The 21,837-nt window shown below is 34.8% G+C and overlaps 1 protein-coding gene across 1 annotated transcript in view; it reads left to right on the top strand.

Annotated features, from left to right (window-relative positions):
• ERG (ETS transcription factor ERG) overlaps positions 1 to 21,837 on the top strand; it is a gene marked incomplete at its 5' end in the record, with an annotated part of 71,749 nt that overhangs the window by 32,624 nt on the left and 17,288 nt on the right. Inside the window, one exon of the mRNA XM_081327125.1 lies at positions 20,352 to 20,569. Within this exon, the coding sequence (XP_081183251.1) occupies positions 20,352 to 20,569 (218 nt within the window). The remainder of the gene's footprint in view (positions 1 to 20,351; positions 20,570 to 21,837) is intronic.

Genomic DNA, 21,837 nt, shown 5'->3' with positions numbered 1-21,837 from the left:
TTGATCCTTTTAGGAGGCTTATATCAAATTTGGCCCAGTTCATATGACATCTGCATCCTGTTTCAGTATGTTAGACCATATTTACTGCACATCACATCGCACCTGCCAACACTGTCATAGCCAATTGACATTTTTTATAAAAAAAAACCTTGTAGCTGCGTATCGTCAAGAAAAACAACATTGTTTTAGGACCTCTTATCTCTTAGCTCCCAAATATCCTGTTTCTTCAAACTGCAGTAGCCAGGACCAATAGAAACCTCTTCCTGCCACTGCCTGACTTCATTTCCCAGAGTTAGCACAATCTCATCCGTTCTAAATAACTTCATCAAAACTTCTTTCTGGTCAGAGTGAAGCAATAATTATTATTGACAATTATTAGCGATCAATAAGCTAAATACATTATGGCGAGCACTATTAAGGTAAGAAAGGGAATGCCTTGTGGTTAGCCTTTTTTATATTGTGCTTTTTCCCCCAAAATTTGCTTTTTAAACAGCAGTAAGGTAGAATTGGGCAACACCCCCACAGCCACAATAGAGGACAAGAAGATTTCCTTTGTACTGGTTAGTAAATTTCCTTTTTCCTACTCCCTGTCCACAAGGCTTAAAAACTTGAAACTGAGAAAAAGTTGGTTGTTTTTTTTAAATTCACTCTTCAGTGCTGTGGATTATGCTTGCAAAGCCTTTGGAGGAAAGTCCTGAATTTACTGGTTGCAATAATTTTTGAACAAATTTGGATATATATCTGAATTAAGCTTTGGAAAAAGTAATTATTGAGAATTTAAATAACACATTTTGGAATTCTTCTCAAGATTTGATTTGAAGCTGAAATTTTCTTATTATTATTTGGACATTATTTTGAAATAATATTTTATTCATATTATTTTGTACTACTAGAATTAGTAAGGTTGTTCTTTTAAGATATACTTCATTTTTTAAAAAAATGTGGGGGAGTGTTTTTAATAAAATCTGTGATAAGTTTGTGACTCCAGTTTCTTAGCGTTATTTTTAGCTTTTTAAAATAACTGCTCAACGTGATAATGTTCCTAAGGCTGGATTATAATGTTTTTGAGATAAATAATATATTAGTTGTGTCTGTGTAGAATTGGCTATGTAGTTACAGCTTGTAGCTATTAATCACAGATATGGCAGTAAGTGTTAATTATCTGCTGAAGAAATAAACTTTATGTAATTTTAATTTATTATGAAGAAATAGGATTTATGTTAATGAAAAGCTGTTCAGGGTACAATATTTTATTAATAGCATTAATATTTTTTATCTTTTTCCTAAACTAGAGGTTTATATTTTAGAAACAAAATTAGAATATTGATAGCAGAATCCTATGCATATAGATTAAGGCAATGTCTAACTAGATTTATTGCATATTATTCAGCTTTAAGTGATTTTAGATTTATAGTCCAGGTAATTTTCTTTAATAATAATAGTGACCATAACTTCATTTCATTTGATAAGGTCACTTAATATATTTCATTAATTGTTTAATATTCTCAAGTATGGTTGACTCGCTGAGACTACTGCAGTATTGCTTTGTTTAAAAATCTTTTTATTTTATAAACACGGATTCTGTGATAGTAGAATATTGAATGAGTGAAATATTATTTAGTAAAAGTAGGATAGCAAGGTGGACTTTATTCTGAAGGTAAAACTGTTCAACATCTTTCAAATTAAGTTTAAAATGAATATTTTAAGACAGTAATATCAGAATAAAAGGAAAACCTAGCGAAAAAATTGGGCTTTTCTGTTTATTTAATTTTATGGACACTAAGTAAATATAAAAACCAGAATGACAAACCTGACTATTCAGAGTCTTTTTAAAAAGCAATATGTATTAAAAGTAATAAAATTGATGACAACTTTATTTATTTTAATGTCATTTGAACCATACTTTGTAATATAGCAAAAGGTTAACAATTATTCTAAAAATGTTATATATCAGAATTTTATCAGTCAACTTTGCTACCAATGTATAGTTCTCTCCTGTATTTGAGAATACAGGAATGGTGATTGACTTATGACAGAGGGAGTTAGATACTGTTACTTTAACAGTTTATTTTAAAATGAACCTGCACTGTGAGATGTTCAGAAGATCTTGTTTTTATTTTATCTCATTTGAGGCTATTGTTTTTCAAGAAAATATTCTGATTACTATTCCAAGGAAACATGAAAATCTTGGCCAATCTGCATCAAAAGTGTAGGTTAAATATGTTGAAAAGTATAAATTTGGCTGCATGGTATTGCAGTAATTCTTTATTTGCGCTAACAATGCACTCTTACTTAAATTTGTCACAGTGAACATGAATATAACTAGGACAGCATAATCATACTGCCATATGACCACTTCGAGTTGGAGAAAATAAATAAAAATCTTTCTCCAACATAAATGGCTCTAATTTCTAATTAAGAATAGAACAATAAATAAATGGATAATATGCAATTATAATAAAATACAGCAGTAGAAAAAGATATGTTCTTATATTTTCACCTAGGTTTCTCTTACAATGGGCATAAAATTACCGGTAATCTTATTACCTGTTTGTAATAAGATTGCGGATATTTTTTCAACTCCTATTATTCAAAATTTGGAAGTTATAAAAAGGAAATTTTATTCCACAGCAGGTTCCATTTTCTTGGTTCTGTGGCCATTGATACAATTACAAGATTATAATAATATGCTTATTTTGTTAGTACTGGTTATCCTGAAACTGTGTACTGATTACATTTGTGGATAGCTAAACCACCTAATCTGTCTCAGAACATATACAGAGTTTCCTTTTTTGTGGTCGAGATGCTGTGCTATCTGAGATTAAATGTCTGCATATTTAGAATGGGAATATTTGAGGTTCAATAATCAGAGTGAAAACATGTATTTCTGCATAATACTCAGGCAATATATATTAACTACAATGGTTATTTAATATTTATCATGATCACTTCCTGAAGATATTGGCATATTTGTAAGAAAAGAACCTGTGCATTATATTTCAGTGTCCATGTTGAAAAAAACTCAACAGGTATAATTACAGAATAAGGCAGAGTGCAATTTTTGTTTATATTTCTTAGTTTTTGCTAGCATTAATATAGACCAGTTAAGTGAAACAACAACATATTGTTACTCTTTTTTTGTTAGCCAGTTAGATACTTTCCCTATAAAATGCATGAGCAAATATTAATATAAACAGATATAATAATAATAATAATAATAATAATAATAATAATAATAATGATAATAATAATAATAATTTTATTTATATACCGCCCTTCTCCCGAAGGACTCAGGGCGGTGAACAGGGCAAGCATAAAAAATACAGAGTTACAAAAGTTAAAAAGGATTAAATATATGCCCACTAAAAACAGTACATACAAATATTAAAATAACAATAAAAAACCCCGCCCATCCCCCATCAGGCCAGGCCGGCTTGTTCAAATAAGAATGTCTTTAGATCGCGATGGAAGGAGCGAAGATCGGGCGCCATCCGGAGCTCAACCGGTAACTGATTCCATAGCTCCGGGGCGCCCACAGAGAAGGACCTCCCCCTGGGGGCCACCAATCGACACTCTCTGATCGGTGGCACCCTGAGGAGGCCCTCTCTGTGGGAACGCACAGGGCGAAGGGAAGTTGATGCCGGCAGCAGGTGTTCCCTAAGGTACTCCGGACCCATGCCATGTAGGGCCTTAAATACCATTACTAGTATACTAGATATGATCAAGGTACAGATACAGGTAAATGACTCAAGGTTGCCCGCCATGGTAAAATGCTTTTTTATCTCTTCAGATCTTCAGTACAAAATGCTATTGCAAAGTTGTGTACATCCAAACAGATCTAGTTGCTCTATCTTCAGAGCTAAAAATGAAGGGTGAAATAACACAGTGGAACTCCAGGGGCTCCAAGAGAAGGGCTTGAAAAGTTATTTCATACAGAGACTGCTTATAAAATGTGCAAACCTCTCTTTATCAAAGAATTAAGGTTTGATGCTGCTGTAGATATCAGACTAAAGCTGTAGACATCAAACATGAAAGTATCAGAATTAGAACACATTTGGCTGTGTTATTAAAAATCCTATAGAAATAGACAAGGGCCTCATCATTTACAGACTTAGTTCTATTACACTTTCTTTTGTTTTTTACTTGGCTCCATAAATGGAATAAAAAGGAACATTTTTTTCACTATTAAATTAATTTCATAACTCACTTCTTGCTAATTGCAATGATGAGTGTAAAATTCTCTGACCAAGGATATTTGAATCTTTGGGATACTTGTATCTTTTCTTGAAAGTGAGTCCTTGAGAAAGAAATGCAGAAAATAAACCTATTCTGCTTTTGTCGCACTCATGTCATACAGTCTGTTTAACTATAAGAGTTGTATTATCAATGAATCACTATTGTAGTTGATGTATCTGGTTAGGATTTTCATACAGCTTCCTGAAAACAGAACATATCAATGTTCTAAAGAAATGTTATTCCTTTTACTTCCCAATTATTTTATTCCCTTGATTATTCATGCAAAATATTCTTAATCCAATGGTTTTCATTTATTTCCTTTATGTGGACCATTGTATAATCATCAGAAAATTTTTAGGATTATTAAATAAGTCTGGAGTTGACAATGTTGACACCCATCAGAATACCAATAATATTATCAGTGAGGACAATTAACCAGTGGAACAACTTGCCATCAGAAGTTGTGGGTGCTTCATCACTGGAAGTTTTTAAGAAACGACTGGACAATCACTTGTCTCAAATGGTAGAGAGTCTCCTGCTTGAGCAAGGGAATTACACTAGAAGACCTCTAAGGTTCATTCCTTGATTGAAATCTCTTTTAGATTGCATCAGCAGTTCTCCCAATTAAATAAACATGAATTTAATTTAAAATTTTAACTAGCTAAAATATTGCAATAATGTCAAATATCTTGAGATTTGAGGCAAGAATACTGACTTCTGTCAGCTTTGTTAGTCTAAAATATTAAGCATCAATATATAGAGACAGAGACAGAGACAGAGACAGGGAGATGGAGATGATGGAGATGGAGACGGAGATGTAGAGATAGAGATATAAGGCACCTACAGCAGGGGACAGCATTAGCCAACTTTGGCTATTCTTGAAAAAGCTTAGCAGAGTTTTGAATCTCCTTGTACTTGGCTGGGAGACTATTGGAAATTGCAGAACTATAGGCTAGACTTGGAAATTGAAAAAAAAAACATCCAGGATGAAGAAAGCGAAAAGCACTTCTTTACTGTTGTCAGGAAAAGTAGATAGACACCAGCAGTTAAGGTCAACCTAAGGGAACCTTTGTCTTATTTCAAGGAACCTTCTGAATTGCTTCACATGCCACAAGTAGTCTAAAGTCCACAGGTTGAAAGATATTGCCATACACTGTAACTAAGGTTTACTGATCTATAGTTTCTATAGATGTTAAGTTGAGAGATGTAAATTAGTTGTGTTGTGATGGATCATTTGGGGAGTTCTGCTATATGAACAATTTTAGACATTTCAGATTTCTTTACATCTAGTTTTTAGATTGGTACATATAGCAATGCAGCATGACGCCATTATTTATGTGCTGTAGCTTTGGAGTTGAAGAACAGATGCTTAAGCAATAAAAGCACTATCTTGTTACTTGAAGCCTGCTTAAAAAGAATCGATTTGTAACAATGACTAAATCTAGTGGCCTTTTAAATACTCTTCTCCAGCCTTTAATACTCATTTATATTCTATTCTATTAGCACATAATGGAATTGTACAATTTTTCAAACAGGGCTTTTAGCTAGAACAGTGGTTCCTAAACTAGGGGTAATTAGCCCCAAGGGATAATTTGGGCATACCCCTAGGATAATGGAGCTATTTATAATTGCTTTTTCTGCTAACTGAAGATCCAGTTTGGGATGCTGCTTCCAAGATGATTGAGTAAAACAACATGGTTTAGATGTTTTTGTGGGGGTAATGACATTCAAGACCAGGAAAGGGGGTAATTGAGTTAAAAAGATTAAAAACCACTAAGCTAGAGTATATTTTCATTTGGCAAGCTTATAAAATGCATATAATTCATCAATTCTGACACTGTTTTTTATTCTTTCTTGTTTCTTAATTTATACTAGATGTAACATGTTTATATTACATAGTAAGAATAAATCCATCCAAAGGAAGACTTTTTGTATTTTAATAGTTGGGAGAATTATGCAGATGTCTACACTTTTTTATAGGTTAATATAGAAATCCCTTTCTCTGGCCACAACTCTTTTTCCTTCTTAAGCTATTATAATATTAATATGTTCTGTCAGAGAAGTAAAATCAATGGTTAACAATTCATATTATCATGAACACTCTATTTTAGTATAGTTGCTGCCAACTGCATCCATTTTCATGAAGTTCAATGAGGTGTTTAATTATTAATATCAACAGCACTTTAATAACTGCATTCGTGTTCATTATTAGAAAAATAGTACTTCCAAAAATATATTATTTTTAAAAGAAATGGATTTGTCTGAAATGTTAAAAGAAAACTACACAATAAACCTAGTTTTATGAAAAATACATCTTCAAAAATAACTGTTTTTTTGTTTTATGGTTTTAATTATTGTGATATTGTTCATTGCCCAGAGTCAATTGGATTGAGATGGGTGATTATAGAAATTGAGTAAATAAATAAATAAAAATCTTCACTGAATTTTCAGATATAAATTTATGTAATAATCTGAAAATTATACCCTGAAGTGATAGTTCTTAATGGACAAACTCTTAAAAATTGTGTAGAAATGCTTTACTCTTTTAGCATAGACTGCTTAGAAATCTGAATTTAATTACGTAAGTACTATGATTATGTTATCTAATAGTAGGATGAGATAGAAACATAGCTCAATACATGAGCTTTAACAAGGAAGTAATTATAGCTATTAGCAAGTCCTGGACCTATTCACTTGATTTCGTTTATTACAAACTGGAATAATATTTTTATTTTATTTTATTTAATTTAATTCCATTTATATCCCGCCCTTCTCCGAAGACTCAGGGCGGCTTACAAGCTTAGCAGTAGCCTTCATTCTATGTATATGCCTGCTTATTAGGGCTTTCACACACACACCCAAGCGGCATTATTACAAAGTCAGCTTAATTGCCCCCAACAATCTGGGTCCTCATTTTACCTACCTCGGAAGGATGGAAGGCTGAGTCAACCTTGAGCCTGGTGGGATGCGAACCTGCACTAATTGCAGGCAGCTGGTGTTACTTAAGGAGGCATTAGCCCACTGCTCCACCAAGGCTCTTATATAGCTAACTTTTTCCTGAAGTTATACAAATAGTTTCTTTCTATATGACTGATATTTGCTATACGCTGCAGCAGGGCTTTTTTTCCTCATAGAACGCTCAGAACGGAGTTCTGGCACCTTTTTTGGATGGAACCTTGTAGGATAGGCAAGGCGGGTTGTATGACATGTGTGAGTTCTGGCACCTTTTTCTTTTACAAAAAAAGCATTGCGCTGCAGAATCCGCAATCATGCCTACCAAATCTATTCTGCATAACCTGAACACATGTAAACTATCGTCATGGGTTCAGACGAATGCAACAAGACTTCAGTGAGGTCAGCAGAATCTTGATGATTCATGAACTCATTTCTTTATGGATGAACTTATATAAAGAATTCTAAGAAAATAATATCAAGCAGTCCTGGCTTCCCTTTCTGCTGAGCTATGGTTTTCTCTTTTTGATTCTGCAGAAATATTTGCTCATTACATTTGTTTGTTAAATGGAGCACATAACGTAGCTATCTCAGATATGGTATGCTCCAAAAGTATGACTTATATGAAATAACAATTACAGCCTAACCTGTCTGGAAAGCAGTAGGCTGGAAATAGCTGCTGTAAAGTGTCAATACAACAATTAAAATCAATCTGCCATGTGGCTGAAGGGAGGAAGGAAGAAGAACAAGACAAAAATATTTCTCTTATGTTTCTAAATAATGCAGACACTTCAAAATTATGAATCAATCAATATTTTTGGTGGACATTTGTCCTTCTTGAGAGCTAAAAATATTTTGGAGAAAAATACACTTAACTACCTAGGTAAATAGTAAGTATATTGGCAAAACTCTTATGATAATGATAACAAACCTGTAGACAGATATTTCCTGTCTCCATTTCCTTTTTGATAGCTCATCAGTTCAGGGGCTGTCATTAAAGGAATTTTTTCAATGGGAACTTCCTGTCTATTCATATCTACTTCATTAGAAAGAATGAATTTCTATTCAACAGAAATGTTCAGCAACTAGCAATTTTTTAAAAATAGTAATAATGTTGAGGAACATGTTATTCTAATTTTCAAAAATGCTTCAGAAATATATACTTGTTTCATTACACTATATGGAATTAATTGAAATATATGATTGTCACCCTGACTCTACCCTGAATTAAGGGATTACAGGTTAAAAAGGGAGGTTTTTTTATATGATTCTACAAAACAAGTGGAATCTTTGTTGTGATGTGCATTACACAGCAAACAATTCAATTAGATGTTAGAATCCCTTTAGGAAGGACAAACCATTGCCTTGTTATCAATGTGGAATAAATTGTTTAATAAACTTTACTGTTTACTGTTTAATAAACTTTACTGTTGTTATTTTAAAAAAAGAAATAATGATACATAAAATATCACAACCATCACTATACTGGTTTAAATCTTGTAAAATTGTTCATAATTGGCAAAGTGGGTAAATCATGTAATAGATTCCAGATAAATGATATTGTAGATTTCAGTATTTTTAAGGAATCCAATCAATCTCCAACTAACTTTAAACTGGATTTTAATATGTATGAATGTATTAATTACCCAAATATACTAATTTATTATCCAATAATTAAACAAAGTTCAGAAATTATTCATCCCATTCCTACACCCCAGATCAACATTGGGAACCTGTTCTTATTATTCAGGCTTCAGATTTTGTAGGTTTTACAAAAGTGAAGTTGTCTTTAAAGTTGTTTATAACAGTTAGGCAAAACTTGTCAAATGAAGGTTAATTGCCCTTCAGTTAAAGCAGTTCTCTGCACAGATGGGTTATCAGGACCCAACACTCATTACAAGATTAATCTTGTTTCCGACAAGACTTCCCTTTCCTCCAACTGATTTTGCTCAGGCACTGGATCTTTCATCAGCCGTTAAAATAAGGGTGGATTACCCCTGGGATATTTAATGCTTGAGTGCCGTGAAACAATGCAGAATGTGTGACATATCTCCAAAGAACATCTTTAAGAGACAGCACATTTTCTTAGCATTATGAAGGCTGAGATTCATAAACAACTAAAACAATTGCAAGCCTTTGAGTTAGCCCTATGAACCAGATTCATCCTGAGCCTTCCTTCAAATGTTAGCATTGTTCTGAACAGACTTTAGATTCTTTTCAAGACTGCATTTTCTTGTTATTTTAGTGGATGCTTGTGAGGATTTTGATGAGATTTTCAAAATCACTACAAGGAAAACTCATGAGTTATACCATCCTTTAGAAGGACTTAACATTTGATTGCCACAATTTTTTTGTTTTCTTTTGATTTAAACAAGGTTTTGTTTCAAAATTCACTTAACATTCAAAATCATTTTTCCTGGGTAATTGTGGTGGTCTTATTTTAATAATTATTGACTCTGCATTCCATGCCAGGATTTGACTGTCATGTGATATCATATGCCTAACATAAGTATTTAAAGGAGTAACTAAAATATTTCAGTATGGCATTCTACATTGGTCAAAAGAGTTATTTTGTCAGCTAAATAATGGAAGCGGTACTGAAAAGAACTGTGCCCCATATTTTTATTGAATGGTTTCATATGTTGTCGATATGAAAAATGTTAATGGATCGACTACCTATATGAGAAAAAACAGGAAATGTAAGACAGAACTAGTTTAGAACTATAAAAGAGATATAGGTAGTACTTCTTTAAATACCGGAAAAAAAGTCTTTAGACTTAGTTTATTTTGGGATGTTTGATTATAACTTGGCAAAGATCTGGCTGTTCTGTTCCTTCCATGAAACCTCAGTAAATTCCAAAACAAATATTAACAAATATTAATAATCCCAATCAACAATCTACCTCATATTTCCACAGACTTTCCTGCTCTGTCCTCCAGTCAGCAACTCATTTGGCTTCTAAAAAGATTTCCAAAAACTTTAAAATGTTTTGCATCTCAGGAGGACAAAAGATAGAACGAAAAAGATAGAAAGAAAAAGTTGCCTCCAGTATGATATGGCTTTACTCATGTGTAGAGCTGAACAGTCTATTATTAGTCTATTTCAGTTTCCATGTTTTAAATTGTAATTCTATGATTGAAACATGCGTTAAAAATCATACCTTTGTATATAACATGTATTTGTTTTGAAATTTTCATTTACATATACAATTTCTGAACATAACATTTTACAGTACAATAATATATATACTGAACTACCACAAAAGACAATTAGGTTCCAGTCTCCAAAATGTTCTAGAAAATATATACTTAGTTGAACTTTCATTGCTTAAAAAACAGGTCCAAATGTTTGTATCTGTCAGAATAGTGTGGTGATCTCACAGCAGAATATTTTTTAAAATGCTGCCAAGGTAAGAACAATTGCTGTCAGGTCACTATATGAATATTGGCAGATATTCTATCATCATCATCATCATCATCATCATCATCATCATCATCATCATCATCTCTGCTACCCTGCTCCTAGTAGTATAATATTGCCTGATCAGCCCAGAGCATGCTGTAGGATACTTGATACATATATATATATATATATTTATTTATTTTAATCCCATTTATATCCCTTCTCCGAAGACTCAGGGCGGCTTGCAATTTAAGCACAAACCAATGTGCTTAGCAATAGCCTTCATTCTATGTATATGCCTGCTTATTAGGGCTTTCGCCCCCCCCCCAAGCGGCATTATTACAAAGTCAGCTTAATTGCCCCCAACAATCTGGGTCCTCATTTTACCTACCTCAGAAGGATGGAAGGCTGAGTCAACCTTGAGCCTGGTGGGATGCGAACCTGCACTAATTGCAGGCAGCTGGTGTTACTTAAGGAGGCAGTAGCCCACTGCTCCACCAAGGCTCTTAATTAATATAATAATATAATTAATATATAATTAATGACATTCTTGTCTTTTCCCTTACTCTCTGACTGGTCTCAGTCTTATGGCCCTAAAGGACTAATAATATTGAGAAGCAACCTCCTGCACCATGGAAGTACATATGATTTGCCTCTTCTGCTTTGTAAGAACTGCTAACTGTTTGCTAAGTAGGGTCAACACAATTCTTCATGTGTTTACAAGCCACTCTTTTGGAACAAGTCCTTAGACAAGCTATTATAGCTCCCTCAACTTCAGAATTCTTACCATTTCACAGAAGTTGGCTGGGGAGTCACACACCATTTTTCAAGAGTTTTTAAATTCCACATCTTCTGGGCCTCTCCTAATTTTCATCAGCACAAGTAATTCACTAAATAAAAGGAAGCCTCCCCTGTTCATCCCCAAGCTGGGCAAAAAGAAAAGGAATAACAATTCTGTGGCCTCTCTGAAATTGGCCTTCTTGAGCTCTACTGCTACCAGTTCCCCCATTGTTAGATTCAGCAATCTGGATTGTCCAGTTGTCATGGGTTCTATGTGATTCTTCTTGCTCCAGATAATTTTTTTTTATTTACCAAATGACTAGTAAGATATTTCCCTGCCTATACTGTATCATGAGATACCTGAGTATGTAGCTGGACACCTTGCTTTTGAATGCCATCTCTCTCCAGTCATTGGAACCATTATATCTTCTCAATAATGATTATTACCTTCATGGCATCACTCATATCATGTTCCTAATCAATAGATATATACTTCTTGGAACAGCCAAATGTAAGCTGATATATTTCATTACATATCCTGGTTTTCCATTTATATTTTTTCCATCTAAATATCTTAATTGATTTCCAGAAAAAATCCAAGATTAGGATTGTTTTTGCATCCTTATGACATCTTGGTCCTTCTAGTCAAATCTCATATCAAAGCTCTGGCTTTGCACAGCCTCTTGCCCAAAGTTCATCACTGTTTTGGTCAGAAGTGAGACCAGTACTTTCAGGGCCTCAAGAGATCTGCTACCTCTTACCTCAAGAGATCTGCTACTTCAGTTGAACTAGAGAATCCAACCCATCTCTCCATAAGCCAATCTTTCAGAATGTGATTACTAGGCCTCAAGCATTTCCTGGATCTATTCAGCTTCTATATCTGTATTGTCTTATGTTAGATTGGAGAACACATACTCAATTCTCCTACTGGAGGCTGCTATTTCTATAGTAAACATATTGCTAGAATGATGGAACAGCTATCTTAAATAGTGGAGGACCACATCTCCCAGTAGCTGCAAGTAGTTGCAATAAACCAGTGTTAGGATTCAGCTGGTTCACACCGGTTCAGCAGAACCAATACCTAATTTGTTCTTGAGTTCGGCGAACTGGTTATAATAAATCTGTGAGGTGCGTCACACTTGTGACACCACCACCATGAGGCATGTTTCACTGGTGATGCCACCTCCGTGGCGAGGCACATCATGCCAGTGATGACAATGATGCGAGGCACATCATCCCAGTGATGACAATGATGCAAGGTGTATAGTGCTGGTGATAATGACAAACAGATTTTACATTAGGGCACAGAACTGGTTGTTAAATGATTTGAATCCCACCACTGCAATAAACCATTTACCATGCCATCAACCTCTCACTGCACAGAGAATATTTATAGAATAAAAGAAGAGGAATATCAGTTTTCATTTCAGCATTCAATATATTATTATAGTGAAGTCTTATCAGTCTGGTTCCCAGGGAGCAACTTTCTGCTGTGCTGTATTCCACAGTGGATTTCTTTTTACATTACAAACTATCAGGCATGTGTGGTAAACTATTATTAATTGGACAAAATACCCAACTTCTATCCCATATTACAGAAAGCAAGTATCAGGTATAGCAAGTTTTCCTAAAGATAAATTCATTAGCCAAGATGAGTGTATTCTTCGATATCCTTCTTCAACAGGTTTGACTACAGGACTTAAGCTAAAGGCTTAGTGTTTTTTCAGAAAGAACATTCTCACTTTAAGGATCCTGTCTTCTGGTAGCCTATAATAAAAAGTCTAAACCAGGGGTGTCAAACTTGCAACGTCATGTGACATGTCACGATGTATCGTGACTTTTTTCCATTGCAGGCAATGGGGTGGGTGCAGTTTTGGCATGACGCATCCGGCCCACAGGTCGGCAGTTTGACACCCTGGTCTAAACAAATATCTATCTTTGTACCTTTCTCCCCAGTGTGCTTCCCCACTATTGTAGCATTTATGATCAGATGTGGTGCTTAATCCCCACTCTCCTGTATTGGTCCATATTAGATGGTATATTAATGAACTAATAGTTCCGCTTTGAGTCTTTCAGGATTGTCTCCAAGGGGAAATGTATTTAAATAATAATAATAATAATAATAATAATAATAATAATAATAATAATAATAATAATAATAATAATAATAATAATAATAATAATAATTTATTTATTTATTATTATTACATTTATATACCGCCCTTTCCCAAAGGACTCAGGGCGGTTTACAGGGTAATTAAAAACCAAAATACAAAAGTTAAAAACAAGTTTAAAAAAAAATTAAATTTATCCCTGTTTAAGTAAAACCCCAGTTAAAAAGATTAATCCTCAGCCTGGGCCAGAGAGCTCGAAGAGCCAGGTCTTCAGGTCCCGGCGGAATGAACGGAGGTCGGGGGCAGTCCTCAGCTCCACTGGCAGCTGGTTCCAAAGGGCAGGCGCCCCCACTGAGAAGGCCCTATCCCTGGGTGTCATCCGCCGGCAATCTCTTACCGGTGGCACCTTGAGAAGACCCTCCCTGTGGGAGCGCACTGGACGAAGGGAACTTGATGCCGGCAGCAGGTGTTCCCTCAGATATCCCTCAGATATCCCGGACCCAAGCCATAATAATGTTGGAAGGGACCTTGGAGGTCGTCTAGTCCAACCCTCTGCTCAGGCAGGAAACCTTATACCATTTCAGGCAAATGGCTGTCCAGTCTCTTCTTAAAAACCTCCAGTGTTGGAGCATTCACTGCTTCTGGAGGCAGGTTGTTCCACTGGTTAATTGTTCTAACTGTCAGGAAGTTTCTCCTTAGTTCTAGGTTGCTTCTCTCTTTGGTTAGTTTCCGTCTGTTGCTTCTTGTCCTGCCTTCAGGCGCTTTGGAGAATAGCTTGACTCCCTCTTCTTTGTGGCAACCCCTGAGATATTGGAACACTGCTATCATGTCCCCCCTCATCTTTCTCTTCATTAGACTTACCCAATTCCAGCAATTGTTCCTTATATGTTTTAGCTTCCAGTCCCCTAATCATCTTTGTTGCTCTTCTCTGTACTGTTTCTAGAGTCTCAACATCTTTTTTACATCGTGCTGACCAAAACTGGATGCAATATTCCAAGTGCGGCCTTACCAAGGCGTTGTAAAGTTGTATTGATACTTCACGTGATCTTGATTCTATTCCTCTGTTAATTCAGCCTAGCACTGTGTTGGATTTTTTGGCAGCTGAAGCACACTGCTGTTTATGGTTATGTGGGTTGCCCAATACCAAACAAGCTGACAATATCTACCCCACTTTCAATCTATATGCATACAACAGTGTGGTCATCTATCAGTTCATCCATAGTTAGCTGAGTATTCAAGACTAGTTCTGACTCTCATCAAAAGATTTTTTTGTAACTTTCAATACTTAACCTTCTGCAAAAAGGATGGGATTTTCAGAAAATAAGAATAAACTTTTTTTCTGATGGAATGCACCTCTGCTACATCGTTTTCCACCTGTTCCCCTAAACACCAAACTCTTTGTAAGGATTAACAGAATTCATCCTTCTGCATCTTTCTCATAATTTTAGATGACCTCTATAGCAAATGGTTGCTTCTTTTTTGCATCAGCTGTATCTTCTCACGAAGCCTATCTCTGCCAATGATCCATCCTGATTTATTCTCCTTCCATCAAACCTCAGTCTTAATACCCTGTATTTTACAGCTTGGTTCAGAATATTATCCTGGCTTCTTGAAAGTCAGCCATATGAGAGTCAGTGAAAATCCTTTGTACAAGAATACTTTGATCTCCAGAAACCCATGTGAAGGGTATGGTCTTACTTCCCAGTTCTTCTCTAAATATATAATTATAATACTTTCCTTGACCTGACTAAGCAGCCATGTCTTCTTTAATTCCATACTAAGTCTAGGAGAGAGTCAGATAGAGCTGCAGCTTTCCTTCAAGTAATCATGTTATCATAATTATGCCAAGCAGCAGTCCATTCTTTGTTCAATTGATGTTAATAAAATTCCACATAGTAAACTAGCTATCTGTGTATGGGAACCATAGAAACTGTAACAAAATTGAAGAATTAGTACCAAAAGTGATGGCTTGTACCTTTATTTCCTAGTAAATGCATACAACCTGCCCTTTGGCTCCATTCTGTATAAGCTGACCTCACAGTTTCTTCCTGGATCCAAAATATCAGACTTGGCATGAATCATCTCAAATCATGATTGGTATGCATGAGGGTGAATCTTCCATCTAACACTCCAGTTACCCCTAGAAATTTCCAGTGGCTCTCTACAGAAGCTCTTAGCCTATACATGTGACTTCATTAATGATGATTTATTTGACAACTCCAATGATATATACACACATAAACACACAAGGAATTGAAAAATGATTCTTAAAATATACTTTGAAAATTAGGTTTTGATTGGAGTTATATCTTTAAACATATTGGTTTAGCCAAATTCCCTGAAAATAACACTTCTAAGAACTATTTATATTTAGTGAATGTATTATTTTATTTAGCTGCTCTGAATCTTTATTCAGGTATTTAAACTGTGACAAATACTCACCTCTGCTACCACAATTTACTTGTTTATGTACCTTTGGGCTTTTCATGAATTTGCTGCTGGAAAAAGAAAATAATGCACTAGGTATAACTGCCTTAATCTATTCAAACAAAATAGTTCTTTTAATAGACAAATGTGTAAAACAAATACTAGTGCAAACCAGTTTTACTGAAAGGATTTTGATTCCTGAGCAAAATGACCTTAAATCCTGCAAAAACTACATGACTATTAATGGAGTCTAATATGTGGAAATACTTGATACATTATTTCATATATTTTCAGTCATAAACTTAGATGCATATGGGTGAATGATGCCAAGATTTTGAAAACCCATATCATATCAAAATGGAAGAAGTCTACTAAAAATGACATGCATGGAACATCTTCCTATAAAGAGGGATATAGGCATATAAGAAGGTTTTGTTTAATAACAATGAAGTGAGCTGAGTGAGAAGGGCAGGATACTGATAAACGAAATTATAAGTAGTGATTTCTTAGTTCATAGCTTTAAGGTTTAGTAGACCAAATCTCTTCGTACTTTTTATTTATTACAGCTAAAATCAAATTTCTATGTATATCTCTGGATATTAATCAGCAGAGCATGGTTAGACAACTCAAGCAAGCAGAACTATGCTTAATGTGCTTTGGGAACCCAAGTATATAAATTGATTATGCAAAATAGTGTTGGTGAGGAGATTGTTATTTTTACTAACACCATTTATTTGACAAAACATGTAACATGCTCCAGAACTCAATTACAATAAAAGCATCATCAAAGTGCAAAAGAGAAACTGAAGATAGGTCCCCACAGAGCCAGACATCACTATACTGAGGACCATGTATTCTTCTTGGAAGAAGGTATTCAATAGAATGAGAACCACCACATGGATTCAACCAATTTTTTTTTAATTAAAGATATTGTGATTTTGTATTTGTCTTGCAGACAATTTAATCTGTCGTGCAGATTGCTCAACTCCTGTTTGTTTTAAATCATTCCTGTCTCAAAATTCTAGAAAATCATGAGTCAGAGAGAGTTGAGCAGACTCACTAAGGAGCTCAGAGGGAATTTGAGAATGAATCCAATTGGATTCTTAGAATCAGGATGCTGAAGTACGTAGACCCTTGCTGTGATCAAGCAGACCCATTTTTGCACTCTTAATTTACAGTCCTGATTTAGCAAGCATCTAAGTCTGGTGTACAAGGCTTAATTTTATTTTTCAAAAACATCTAAAAGGAAGCATAGCTGGCATCTGCCCAATGTATTGTGTAAAACTCATGTTCAGTGTAGCAAGGGGATGGATACTTCAGATGTTTTCTTTGGCTCAGTCTATGGTTTTAGGTTTTTCAAGGCACTAATTAAAATATATTCTGAAGTTTTTGTTTGTGACGTTTATTTCACGGAGAACAAATATGATCATTTTTTTAAAAAAATCTAATAATTAAAAAGTAATTAGATAACATTTTTAATAAACTACTTTTTCAAATTTTCCAATACAACTTTAATGCTGTTTTTTTTAAAAAACAACAACAACCCTCAAACACTTGCATACTTATAGCTTGGTTTATTCTGTGGCAACTATTTATTTATCATAGTTATGTCCACTACTTGGAAAGCTTTACTATAGGATTTTCTTCTACATAACTTAGGCTTTCAATAAGTATTACATTTCTTATTATCATAGGATCCAACTTTCCCATTACATCTATCTGCTTATTTAGATCACTATTTCTGTGTACATGGAAGTCCCATTTGCATCCTACCTTTAGCATGGATATGTGGATATATGCCTGTGACCACAGAATAGACTTTATTTCCTGTGTTGTATTGATTTCAGCACTATGTCTTTTTTCTTAAAAGTCCTAGAGGCAGTGATTTCTCTAATTGATGGCAAAAAAGCCTACATGATCGGCAATATGCCTTGATACATGATCTCTTTTTCCTGGTTTACTTGGGAAACATCAAAATGAAATCTTTTTCCCTGTGCTATAATATAACTAGCTTTTAACCTCCTGTTTATTTTAAAAACATTTAATTCAAAGGACAATTAAGCAGTTGGCATGGTCCATATGGATAAAATATGTAGAACACCAAAATAAAATGATTTATTTAAAAGTAAATAAATGATATTCTAACATGAGAGGTCATCAGGTCTTATGAAGGAGTAGTGCTCTTACAGAAATTCTGGTGATAATATAAAAATACATATGATATCAGAAAAAAAAATCACCAAAATCAATCCATGTAAATTTACGTAGATAAAAGATTTGATGATTTAATAACAGTCATAAATCAATCTAAGGATGATACTCAGATACAGGTACTAGTAGCTAAATCAGACTTACAATTGGGTGGATTGGAAGTCAATTTGTTGCTGACAGAATTGAAGGAAAAAGAATTGCAAGCTCATTAAAGAAAGCAGAAAGAAGCATAAATTCAAAAGGCTTAAAGATGTCAGTATGGATCAGTAATAAACGAGTTTCTTAAGAAAACTGATGGAGAGTGTGGAATAGAACTTTATATGCAATCAGAAGGCAACTGCTAAGAGCAGGGCTTTTTTTGTCATAGAACGCTCAGAACGGAGTTCCGGCACCTTTTTTGGATGGAATCTTGTAGGGTAGGCAAAGTGGGTTGTATGACATGTGTGAGTTTCTTTTACAAAAAAAGCACTGGTTAAGAGATATTGCGATTCAGTGAAAACTTGAACAAGAGCTGCAGAGATATTCACAATAGAGTTCTATGATTTTGGGGGAATGAGATGCAATTGTTTGGAAAGAACCCAGTTATAATTTTAAGGAAAAGTTTTATTATTAAGAATCAGTTGAAGATATTTGATCCTGGACAGATGAGAGATAAAGACTTCAATGTTTATATCAATGTTAAGTATGATTTCTAAAATGTTAATAAACATTAGTTTATTATTTAAGTTGTATTTGATTTAGACCCCTGGAAATTAGTAGAACTTAAGTTAGTTCTGATAGGTTTGCTCTACATATGTCCTTCTAGTTAATATATTACATATAGTTTAAATCTTTGTCCAATTTTTACTTAAACTGATGAAGTAGTATGCTTTACCTGACATGAGCTGATGCTCATGTCAGTTGTTCCTTTAATGGATTGGTGTCCATATTTCATTTGTAATATTAAGCATATGCCGCTTATTATCTTGAAAATGTTGTTGGTTTTTAATACTGAAACATTACAAGTATTCCTGGAAATAATAATAAAAACCCCTTCAGTTACCTGTTTGGGTGACTTGGAAACCTCAATCTTTTGAAATGGCTGGCAATGTGCCTGTTCTGTCTTTACAGTTGTACAGCTTTTCCAATTTCAGCTGAAGTTCCTTCTACCTGTTTCCCCCCCCCCCTTCTCAGAGCTTTTTACAAAACCAATCAAAGCTGCAGCTTCATTCTTCTTGCAGAGGCACATTGTTTTATGGACATGGGTTGCTTGGAGTTCATGCTTTGTTTTCCTGGGAAGTTGGCAGTACTGCAAAAGATAACGGAAGGATTTGTAGGAAACACACTTGTTATATTGCTAAAGTTAGTAACCTGCAGAAAATATCGAGCTCCTAGTTCACAAAAAAATTATCAAAAACTTTTCTTACTTTTTAAAAATGTTGTGACTTTTCCTATTGATTTTCAAAAAATAGAAAATAGTGGAATATATTTATATACATATGTGACGTCTGAAAGACATGTTATTTGTATGGAATGCTAGTTTTAGCCACACATTCTTGGTCCATTCCGTCTCTGTTCTTAGCTATGAGGAATAACTGGCATATTAGTAAAGACACCAGTTACTTGGTAGCTTTCTTTCTTTCTTTCTTTCTTTCTTTCTTTCTTTCTTTCTTTCTTTCTTTCTTTCTTTCTTTCTTTCTTTCTTTCTTTCTTTCTTTCCTTCCTTCCTTCCTTCCTTCCTTCCTTCCTTCCTTCCTTCCTTCCTTTCTTTCTTTCTTTCTTTCTTTCTTTCTTTCTTTCTTTCTTTCTTTCTTTCTTTCTTTCTTTCTTTCTTTCTTTCTCATGCTCTCATGCTCACTTGCACCTTATAGCTGTATTCAAAATATGTTATGTAGGTAAATATAAATTATCAATGCATCATTAAGGATACAGGCTAAAACAAACAAAGAAAAAAATAAGGAAATAAGCACTAATGGGGAACTTTCGTAACAACACAGAGGCAAGTATCACTCCATGGACGATAAAATTCAACTTTGTAACCTCATAATTCCAGATACTAATGAATTGAATGTAGAAGTGCCTTATTTTTAAAACTGAACCTGCCTATGTGCTAAATTTTACTTCTTCCTTTAGATGGGTTCTTTATTTCTTTTAGTTTTTATTAGTTGCCCTGGAAGCACAATTATTTAATAATAAATTAATTATTAATTTAATCAATTTGGGTTGTTTTTCCTTTTTTTTAATTTCAGGAAGCATTATCAGTTGTAAGTGAAGATCAGTCTTTGTTTGAGTGTGCCTACGGGACTTCCCATCTTGCTAAGTCAGAGATGACAGCTTCTTCTTCCAGTGAATATGGGCAAACATCAAAGATGAGTCCACGTATCCCCCAACAGGACTGGCTATCCCAGCCTCCAGCCAGAGTCACCATAAAAATGGAATGCCCCTCAAATCAAGTTAATGGCTCAAGGTAATAAATAAATAAATATGTGAAATAGAGCTTTATTTTAATTTGTTTCTACATGCATTTACCTGGGAATTTTCCAGAGTATGAAATTAGGAGCAAGCCTTTGAATTACTTGTCTGTCTCCTATTTCTCTTTCCAAGGGAAAAAATAAGGGAGATGCCATGTTTATTTAAGTATGAAATTACACACATGCAAACACAGAGATAAATTAGACAAAAGCTATGCACCATCCAGCTTTGATATGTTGCCATTATGAATTCACTTGCCTTCTCTGCATGCCTTTGGTTAGCCTTGACCTTGAGTCCAATACTGTAAGTTTCTATAAACCATCTTTCCATATTTAAAGTGGATGCATGTCCTATTTAACTGAAGGTGAGGCCATATTTAGTAGGAAAGCCAGTCCACAATAAGATAAGAAGTATATCTATGTGGTTGCTAAGAGCTGACAATGACTCGAAGGCACATAATGATCATAATCACATGAAGATAAAATACTAGGATTAGAATTGCTAAACAACAGCAACCATTAGCCACAGATTACATACAGTTTCCCTTTTCATTGTCTTGTTTCTTATGGTAGGATGCCTTGTGTATTTTAAATTTATAAAATTTATAAATTAATACATGCACATTTTAGGCAAGGGTATATGCTTTTTGATTTTTGATTTTACCTTTTTCTAATATGTTAAAAAAAGGCAGAATTGGTAAACCTCAGATAGTCCATACAGAGATTAGTAAGGATAGCCGAGAACCGTGGTGGTGAACCTATGGCATGCGTGCCACAGGTAGCACGCATACCCACTCTGTGGGTATGCGCACCATCGCCCCAGTCCTAGGCCTTCAGCTGGATTTTATAAAACATTTTTGCTTTAGGCCTCTGCCGGAATGTGCAAAAAAAAAAAGGTTCAATCAATCAATTTCAACTTCTTGCAGGAAATTTTTTTGCAAAGTTGGAATTGATTGATTGAACTTTTTAGTCCCACCCAGTCTGCCGTTACCACCGCAGCCACACCCACCCAATGGGCCACACCCACCCAATGGGCCACGCCCACCCGGCACCCAATGATACATAGGTGGGTTTTGGGTTGCAGTTTGGGCACTCGGTCTCTAAAAGGTTTGCCATCACTGGCCGAGAAGATCATAGGAATTTCACTTCCCGGTATTCAGGATGCTGCTTATAAGCTCTACGTGCTTAGAGCTCAAAGCATTGTTAGAGACCCCACACACCCACTTCATGGTCTGTTTCTGTTGCTCCCCTCTGGGAGGAGGTT

The sequence above is a fragment of the Vipera berus genome (genome assembly GCF_964194415.1).
Source record: "Vipera berus genome assembly, chromosome: 4".
Taxonomy (NCBI): Eukaryota; Metazoa; Chordata; class Lepidosauria; order Squamata; family Viperidae; genus Vipera; species Vipera berus.
The sequence above is the reverse complement of the archived record's forward strand: the minus strand, read 5'-3'. Positions and strand labels throughout refer to the sequence as shown.